General features: G+C 41.1%; 1 protein-coding gene across 1 annotated transcript; it reads right to left on the reverse strand.

Annotated features, from left to right (window-relative positions):
* Positions 1-481: 481 nt before the first annotated feature.
* LOC130367463 (troponin T, skeletal muscle-like) lies at positions 482-7,357 on the reverse strand. Its single transcript, XM_056569882.1, has 4 exons — positions 7,310-7,357; positions 6,246-6,438; positions 5,285-5,560; positions 482-630 (listed from the first exon to the last, which is right to left on the reverse strand). Exons 1-4 carry the CDS (start codon positions 7,355-7,357, stop codon positions 482-484), a joined length of 666 nt encoding a protein of 221 aa, XP_056425857.1.
* Positions 7,358-10,102: the final 2,745 nt, after the last annotated feature.

Below are 10,102 nucleotides of genomic sequence, written 5' to 3' on the forward strand. Positions count from 1 at the left end.
TATAGAAATTTGATGAGGAATTTATTTTTTAATCATGGTTTAATTTATTTATAATTTATAATCATGAAATTATGTAAATACATCTGTACATTTGATTTTAATTATTTATTTATGTATATTTCTGTCCTTAGGGTACTCTCTGGCAGAGTGACCCCAGGGCCCCCTTTTATGTTTCTCAGGTTTTTAATTTGTCTTTTAATACCTTAACTTGTGTGCAAAAGTAGTGTTCTACTTTTAAAATAATGTATAATTTATAAGTCAAGTGTTCTGTAAGTCTATCAATGTCAGGTAACTCAGGCAGACCAATTAGACCATTGCTGTTAACTCCTCCCTATGGAAAGCTCACATGGAAATTTTTAGTCAGCAGTTCTAAGCAACGAAAACACTAATAAAAAAGAAGACCACACTTTTTTTTAAACAGTATCAATTTTAAATAAAACTTAACAATAAGAACAAAAAAAAAAAAAAAAAAGAAAAGGGACTATCCCAACTTGTTGAGAAGATTTTCAATCTCGGCAATTCTTCTCTCAAGTTTCTGCTCCATAACTCTTATTTTGCAATGTATGTCGCAAATGTCCTCCTTGTGCTCCCTCTTCATTAGTTTTATTTTTTTATTAATTTGTTGGACAACTGATAGGAAAAAAAATTTGAATTACTATTAATGAAGAGTAACATGTATTTGTGTATAGTATATGTAAAAGCACTTACAATACATTACATAACAATATATTAAACTAATTTATAACTTATCAAATATAAATGCTTTATAAATAAAATTAACAAATCATTTGTTATTTAAATAGATGAGCGAATCTAATTGTCCCAAAAAATTTTTTTTTTTATTCATTTACTAAAAATATCTTATCAGCTGTGAATAAATTCACCTGAAATCCACACCATTATGTAAGAAAAATAAAACTATGATCAAAAACCTTCAGGACCTCACCATAGATACTGGTGCGTGACTGAGGTATTATAATAAAATGTATAACATATATATATATATATATATATATATATATATATATATATATATATAAATATGAGGATTTTTTTTTATTTTTTGACCAGAAAAGTGATTACATTGTCGATTTTAGAATACACACTACTACTGCAATGAATTTTCCATTTTTAGGAAAGCTATTTTTCTTTAGCCCCGACTGAATAGTACAATCCCGTTAATGCACTCTCAATCAGTCGGCCTTTGCTACCAACATCTCATTCTACTTTGACCTTATCATCATGTCAGACGCCACTCCGATGGAGCTCTGGTCTTGCCGACTGGAGCAACAAACCAAAGCGGAGTGGGACAGTGGAGATGGTGTTTTTCAATCCATCATACGGCCTGTCGCAGAACGGTGCACACCATCCTCCCCTGTTAGAGCTGACCCTATGCACATAATTTTTACCAGAATATACATTCAATTGCACTAACTTCAACTTATCCTGACATCAGACGCCACTCTGCTGGAGCTCTGGTCTTGCCGACTGGAGCAACAAACCAAAACTGAGTGGGACAGTGGAGACGGTGTTTTTCAATCCATCATACGGCCCGTCGCAGAACGGTGCCCACCATCCTCCCCTGTTAGAGCTGACCATATGCAGGACCTCCACAACTTACCTACTTCTATCTAACATTATTTAGACTTCTATTTTGTGTCTGTGAGTGAGAAGTTTTAAGGCCGATAGCAACATACTTTCAACCATAAAAGACATTCCCATTGCAGTAATTGTGTGTATTATTTTCTTTTTCTTTTTTCTTTTATGATATTAAATTTTTTTAAGTTTCCTCATATTGTTATATAAATTAAATATTTTATTACAATACCACAATCATAAATATGTCCAGGCTGTGTCATTAAGCCGCTATATGCTGTCCTCATGCTGCTGGCACATTAGTTTAAAATGTAATTGCTCATCTATTTACAAAGGAAATGTATTCCATATAAAAAAAAGTTATTTAAACTTTTAAATTTTGAGGCCCTATGGTCTAGTCAGGCTACAGCAACCTCAGGCCTGTGTCATTCTGCTTTTCCAATGTACTCCCCATGCTGCTGCAACTTCAAGCCTTTGCCATTTTGCCATTATATGGTCTCCTACTGCTGATGCCAAAATGCTAAGTGATTATGTACCTATATAGTACTCATACTGCTGCTGCTGCTGGCACCTCTTGCCAGAGTGATTTGCCACTATCTATTACTATTACTACTGCTGCTGCTTCTGATGGCACCTCTTGCCTTAGTGATTTGCCATTTTTTTTATTACTATTACCACTGCTGCTGATGGCACCTCTTGCCAAAGTGATTTGCCACTATTTAATACTATTACTACTGCTGCTGCTGCTGCTGATGGCACCTCTCGCCAAAGTGATTTGCCACTATTTATTACTATTACTACTGCTGCTGCTGCTGATGGCACCTCTTGCCAGAGTGATTTGCCACTATCTATTACTATTACTACTGCTGCTGCTGCTGATGGCACCTCTTGCCAGAGTGATTTGCCACTATCTATTACTATTACTACTGCTGCTGCTTCTGATGGCACCTCTTGCCAGAGTGATTTGCCACTATCCATTACTATCACTACTGCTGCTGCTTCTGATGGCACCACTTGCCCGAGTGATTTGCCACTATCTATTTCTATTACTACTGCTGCTGCTTCTGATGGCACCTCTTGCCAGAGTGATTTGCCACTATCCATTACTATCACTACTGCTGCTGCTTCTGATGGCACCTCTTGCCCGAGTGATTAGCCATTTTTTACTATTACTATTACCACTGCTGCTGATGGCACCTCTTGCCAGAGTGATTTGCCACTATCCATTACTATCACTACTGCTGCTGATGGCACCTCTTGCCCAAGTGATTAGCCATTTTTTATTACTATTACCACTGCTGCTGATGGCACCTCTTGCCAGAGTGATTTGCCACTATCTATTACTATTACTACTGCTGCTGCTGCTGATGGCACCTCTTGCCAGAGTGATTTGCCACTATCTATTACTATTACTACTGCTGCTGCTGATGGCACCTCTTGACAGAGTGATTTGCCACTATCCATTACTATCACTACTGCTGCTAGTTCTGATGGCACCTCTTGCCCGGGTGATTTGCCATTTTCTATTACTATTACCACTGCTGCTGATGGCACCTCTTGCCAGAGTGATTTGCCACTATTTATTACTATTACTACTGCTGCTGATGGCACCTCTTGCCAGAGTGATTTGTCACTATCCATTACTATCACTACTACATCATGTGTCTGCACTCTTCCCCACCCCCTCAGCCCAACCCTATATAAGTAGTAGTTAGCTACACAAGGGCCATTTCTTTCCTAGCAGTCTCCCAGTCTGACTGGGAGAGCATGGTAAGTGAGCTGTAGCCCCCTGTTCACACTGGTGTGGTGCTGTGCGGCGTCTTCTGCTGCCTTGGCGCCATGTCTGTGGGGAGGTGCGACCCATAGACTGGTTTGAGTGGCATTGGGGCCGCTCTGCCAGTGGGTCGTTCCCCCTGTGGGCACCGGTGTTGCGGCGGTGGTGGTCACCGCCCAGTGCTACGCCATTTTATGCTAGGGACGTTGGGGACCCACTCTAAATAGGTGGCCTTGACGTGGCGAGTGGGCTTTGTACTTTTTGATCAAAATGTATACTAACAGCCCGTTAGTTTTTGAAATTATGCTGAGAAGCAATTAGATCATTATACAAGATTGTAGATGTGCGACCATGTCTGTCTTTTCTACCTGAATTCACATTGTGTTTTCTATCCCCTCTTTTTTTTTGTTTTTTTTTTGTTTTAACATGTGTCTGCACTCTTCCCCACCCCCTCAGCCCAACCCTATATAAGTAGTAGCTAGCTACACAAGGGACATTTCTTTCCTAGCAGCCTCCCAGTCTGACTGGGAGAGCATGGTAAGTGAGCTGTAGCACCCTGTTCACACTGGTGTGGTGCTGTGCGGCGTCTGTTGCTGCCGTGGCGCCGTGTCTGTGGGGGCGTGTGCCCCAAAGACTGGTTTGAGTGGCATTGGGGCCGCTCTGCCAGTGGGTCGTTCCCCCTGTGGGCGCCGGTGTCGCGGCGGTGATGGTCGCCGCCCAGTGCTACGCCATTTTATGCTAGGGACGTTAGGGACCCACTCTAAATAGGTGGCCTTGACGTGGCGAGTGGGCTTTGTACTTTTTGATCAAAATCTATACTAACAACCTGTTCGTTTTTAAAATTATGCTGAGAAGCAATTAGATCATTATACAAGATTGTAGATGTGCGACCATGTCTGTCTTTTCTTCCTGAATTCCTATTACTATCACTACTGCTGCTGCTTCTGAGGGCACCTCTTGCCCGAGTGATTTGCCATTTTTTATTACTATTACCACTGCTGCTGATGGCACCTCTTGCCAGAGTGATTTGCCACTATTTATTACTATTACTACTGCTGCTGCTGCCGATGGCACCTCTTGCCCGAGTGATTTGCCACTATCTATTACTATCACTACTGCTGCTGCTGATGGCAACTCTTGCCAGAGTGATTTTCCACTATCTATTACTATCACTACTGCAGCTGCTTCTGATGGCACCTCTTGCCTGAGTGATTTGCCACTATTTATTACTATTACTACTGCTGCTGCTGCTGCTGATGGCACCTCTTGCCAGAGTGATTTGCAACCATTTATTACTATTACCACTGTTGCTGATGGCACCTCTTGCCAGAGTGATTTGCCACTATTTATTACTATTACCACTGCTGCTGATGGCACCTCTTGCCGGATTGATTTGCCACTATATATTACTATTACCACTGCTGCTGCTGCTGGCCCCTCTTTGACAATATATAATACTACTCTTACCACTACTGCCGCTGTCACCTCTTGCCCAAGTGTTTGGAAGCTATCTAGTACTATTACCAATACTGCTTGTAACTCTTGCCTGAGTGATAATGACATTAGATTTTACTATTACTGCTGCTGCCATCAGGCTGATTAATTCTGCCACTATATTGTCTGATTATGTTGTTGTCACGTAAAACTTGACTCATTCTGCCACTATAATGTCTGATTATGCTGCTATCACATAAAACCGTAGTCATTCTGCCACCACTAAATTGTCTCCTCATGCTGCTACTACATAAAAAAAAAATTATGAGCAAAACAAAGTTTTGGAGAATATTCAGCGAATATTGCTATTGACATTTTTAAAAGACATTACTGTATTGTGTTGTTTCACCTTGAATGCTGCCCTCTTTATTCTTTACATCTTATGCATACAAAATTCTAAGGATGTGTGCATATACTTACTCTCCTGAATTGGAGTGTAGGCTACAGAACTTGTGGAGGAATCCCACTCCTCTTCATCCTGTGGTGGTGGTGGTGAGTGGTTTTGGCCACCGTGGGAGGGCCCTGGCTGCTCCTCCTCCTCCTGCGCCTCCTCCTCCTGCTCCTGCGCCTCCTCCTCATGCTCCTGTGCCTCCTCCTCCTGCTCCTGCGCCTCCTCCTCCATCATCTCCTCCTCTTTCTCCTCCTCCTCGGCCTGTCGCATTGTACGCTTGGGGCGCACAGATGGTTGAGGCGCTCCTATAACAACACAATGTTCATAAAGTTAATTATTATTTCTTATAACCTATGCCAATTCTTATAACCTATGCCAATTCGGACCAATCCAAAACGGCCCTGCCCATATAAGGGAGCGGCGGCCATTAATCGCTATCTTTCCTCGTGGGCTGCTGATAGAGGAGGATCTGCGCAGCTGTAATAAGCAGTGACTAGGCCCAAGCCTTGGGGCAACGGCCATCTTACAGAACTGTGAGTTATTTCAATCACTCTTAAGTCTGCAAGATCAACGGACCTAAACAGACCCCTAAATCCGGACGGATCTCTGCATCATCCCTAATTCCAATAACCTCTTGGATAAGCTAATGGTCCGCGGCATCTGTCAATCACTGCCGTACTACACAGAGACTGTATTGCTAAGACTGTTGCTGTTAATTGGATGTACTGCAAGTACTTCAGTAAAGTTCATACAAGTTCAAGTTCATCTCTATTGTGGACCTTCATTCATTTAAGCATACACCTATCGTTTCTGGGAAGGGTGTCGATAGGCCGAAGATTTACCTCAGCGTGTTGGCCCTCACCCTGGCGTCACGAGTGACAAGGGTTAAGTTAACCCCTCATCTACTGAAGCAACACCCCAACTACACTACACCCCCCAAGGCCTACCACAATTACATCTGCCCCTACATAACTATCACCAATATCTTACCTGGGTGGAATTTTTCCCCGAGATGTCGGACCTGAGCCATGTTCCAGCGTTTCAGGTCCGACCACTTTTTTACAATTGCCATTTTTTCATGGCTGCGTCCATGGACCTTCAGTAGCTTCTTTCTCAGGGAGCTTACGATCCGTTGTTTGTCAGTTTGGGATCTTGTGGAGTCATATCCTCTTTGGAGGAAACGCTGCAAGATGAAGCTACAAGTATATTATAACACTTTTCTTTAACCCCTTATGGACATATGACGCAAATGTTTGGTCTAAAATCTGTCATGTGACCCTGATAACACAGTGATGACACTGAGTACAGATAATGTAGTAGATGTGACCTGCAGTCCTATATAACACTACAGATAACACCGTGATAACTCTGAGTACAGATAATGTAGTAGATGTGACCTGCAGTCCTATGTAATACCACAGATAACACAGTGCTGCAAAGTGAGAGCGCCATGCGTATTTGAGGACTAGATTAGGGAATTGCATAGGAGTGGACATAGGGGTATTGTACGCTACTGATTCCCAAACAGGGTGCCTCCAGCTGTTGCTAAACTCCCAGCATGCCTGGACAGTCAATGGCTGTCCGGTAATACTGGGGAGTTGTTTTGCAACAGCTGGAGGCTCCGTTTAGGAAACAGTGCTGTACCAGATGTTTTTCATTTTTATTGGGGAGAGGAGGGGGGCTGTGTAGGGGTATGTGTATATGTAGTGTTTTTTACTTTTTATTTTGTGTTAGTGTAGTGTAATGTAGTGTTTTTTTGGTTCAGTCACACGGGCGGGGGTTCACAGTAGTTTCCCGCTGAGAGTTTGAGCTGCAGGGCAAAATTTGCTTCAGCTACAAACACACTGTAAGCCCCTGCCCATGTGAATGTACCTTGTTCATTCACATTGGGGGAGAGGGGGGGGTGCAGAGAGTTGCATGCTGGGAGTTGTAGTTTTGCAACAGCTGGAGACACACTGTTTGGGAAACACTGCTATCTGATCTGATATCATAACTTTTAAACTAGTCTAAAATGCAGTTAAATATAATTAAATAACAGTGGTGAAATTACTTACACAAATAAGCAGTTTTTCCTCACTTGGTGAAAAGTTACTCCCCATCATCTTCGCTTCGCAGGGCAGCAGAAAATCGCGACGCGAAAAGCAACTGGCAAAGATCCAGGAAATGATCTCCATTCTCGCATGATGTCATAGCGCGCATGCGCAGTTGAGCGAAATTTCGCAATAGCGAAATTTCGCAATGGAAAAAAAAACTCACGAATATCACGAATATTCGAATTTCAGGAATATGGGATGAATATTCATCCTCATATTCGCGAAATATCGCGAATTTGAATATGGCATATGCCGCTCATCACTAGTCCCTGACTGTAGTTACAGCTCCACACGTCAGTGCTGCCGTGCACTTTGGTACACACCAACAGGTTCAAGGACAGAGCTTAACAGGAACAAAATAGTAAATCACTAAGATGTACGTATGTGGTATGCACTTATGAGGGGAGGAAAATGCGCTCCACTATGATGAAAACAGTATTTGTCTACAACACCAGCAGGTGTGTACTTTTGCCTGGTATTTCACAGTAACTAGGCCATTAAGACTTTAACAGGAACAAAATGGTACACCACTTAGATTTGCGTATGTGATATGCACTTATGAGGAGAAGACAATGTGCTCCAGTATGCTTAAAACAGCATTTGTCTACAACACCAGCAATACACACCAGTGCTGCAGCACACAGTCATTGTGTACTACACCCAAAATTGCACTCTCTCTCATAATCTCACTCCCTTCCCTATCAGTGCTTCTAGGCTGGATTTGGGCTTAAGGTGAATCGCTGCTGTAAAAAAGCTTTTCTGTGCAACACACTGCTCTCTGTCCCTCTCTGTAATAGAACACTGATGTGACATGGAGGTGAATCGCTGCTGTAAAAATACTTTTCTGTGCAACAAACACTGCTGTCTCTCTGCAATAAAAGGCTGAAGTGATTGGCCACAATATGGCTGCCGATTATATAGGGCTGTGACATCACAGGGGTGGCTGACTGCTGATAGGCTGCATGCTGCATGTGATTCAGGGTCATAACGCCTACCCTTGTTCCTGCCTTCCCAGGATTCCTTGCCCCATGTCTTCACATGTGGATCCGCCATTGTAGATGCCCTGGAGCCTGGACCACAAGAAATGGAGTCTAATGAAACGATTTGCGCGATCAAATCGCAGCAATATTCGCATTCATTGCGAATTGAATTTTTCCTGAAATTCATAACAAATTCGTCAAATTTGATTCGCTCATCCCTAGTTGTTGCTATAAATGTTTTGTTTGGAAATCAGATGTTTGTTCCTGGTGTGATTTAGTTATAAACTATTATTTTATCATACTAAGGAATTATTTTCTCTGGCATTTTAATAAATAATAATGAATTCATAGAAAAACAAAAGACACATTAAACAATTATAGGTGAAGTCTCATTTCACTTGCATCTGGATTCTTATAAACTATGAGATAGTAATCAAATGTGTCTGCTAGAGGAACTGGGCAAAGCATCAGTAACCAAAGAAATTTCTCTGAATACTGTGGGAAAAGCCTATGCCAAAACATGTGAGGGGTCTGCTTACATTATCATGAGTAAGCAAACGCCATCTGTGTATATTCTTATCTTACTAATTGTATTGTTATAAAGAATTCATTATTTAACATCCAACTTTTTGGAGCTTGTAACACACCCATCAAATTATTACTAGATTTTAGTATATAAAAGCATAGTTAGTTATTTTATTTTTTTTTTGTCACTCGACAGATTGCTTAATGAAGGTCATCCACTGGCCAAGGGCGAATAGCTTCACAGTATCCATACCATAGCACTGTTCTTTGAGACAAAGTCTTGAAGCCAGATCAGTCTTAAAGCCAATCTTTTTAGTCAATACATTAAGAGGAATGTCAAAAGCTTGGAAAAAGCATAGATGCAAAGCACTCATTAAAGCCTTATTACTGTAAAAAATTTTAGCATTTATGGTAATTTTTCCTTCAGAAAGGCTAGTGTTTTTTAGGTGGTAGTATTTTTCAATGGCCCCCCTTTGGACTACAGAACTTATTTATTAACACAAATTTTGTTTTCATGGCGTTCACAATGCAGTAGAAATGTTTTGTTTTGTTTTTTTTCATTTTTTTACAGCATTCACTGTGTGGTAAAAATGACATGTTAGTTTTATTCTGTGGTCAACACCATTACAGAGATTTTTTTTAATATAATTGGGGTATATAGGACTTCTTGATTTCTCTTTCTTTATGTTTTTTGTAAAGTGGAATAAGCAAAAACAGCAACTCTCACCATTGTATTTCCTTTTTTATGATTACTTTTTGGTCACTGTGCAGGCTAAATAACACAATAACATTATTGTGTTTTTTTAATTTTTTTTAATTTTTTTAAAGGTTCAGTCAGAGAAACCGAACCGAACTTTTAAAAAGTTTACTCCCCTCTAGTCATGGTCATATTAAACAACTTCCCTCCATATGATAGCCTATTTGATTTGTAAAATATTTGTAAATGTCTGCATCCAAATTGATTCCTTACCTTCCAAAAAGCCCTAACATCTTGGCAGCTAGGTTTCCCTGTAAACAACTGGCTGTTAGGGAAATTCTCTCTCTAGCAGCAGACTAAGATGAAACACAGGAAATGGGTTAGGCTTTAGCTGGTGCTATTCAAGCAAGAAAACCTGGACTGTGTGCACGCAAGCTGAGCCTATCTCCTCCAGAAGGCCTATGCTGTGATAAAAAGGGTCAACACTGTCCATGAAAGGTAAATCAAGGTTTCTTTCACCACCTGTAAAATTCTGGGAAATTGTCCGGTGCA

The sequence above is a fragment of the Hyla sarda genome, chromosome 4, assembly GCF_029499605.1.
Source record: "Hyla sarda isolate aHylSar1 chromosome 4, aHylSar1.hap1, whole genome shotgun sequence".
NCBI lineage: Eukaryota > Metazoa > Chordata > Amphibia > Anura > Hylidae > Hyla > Hyla sarda.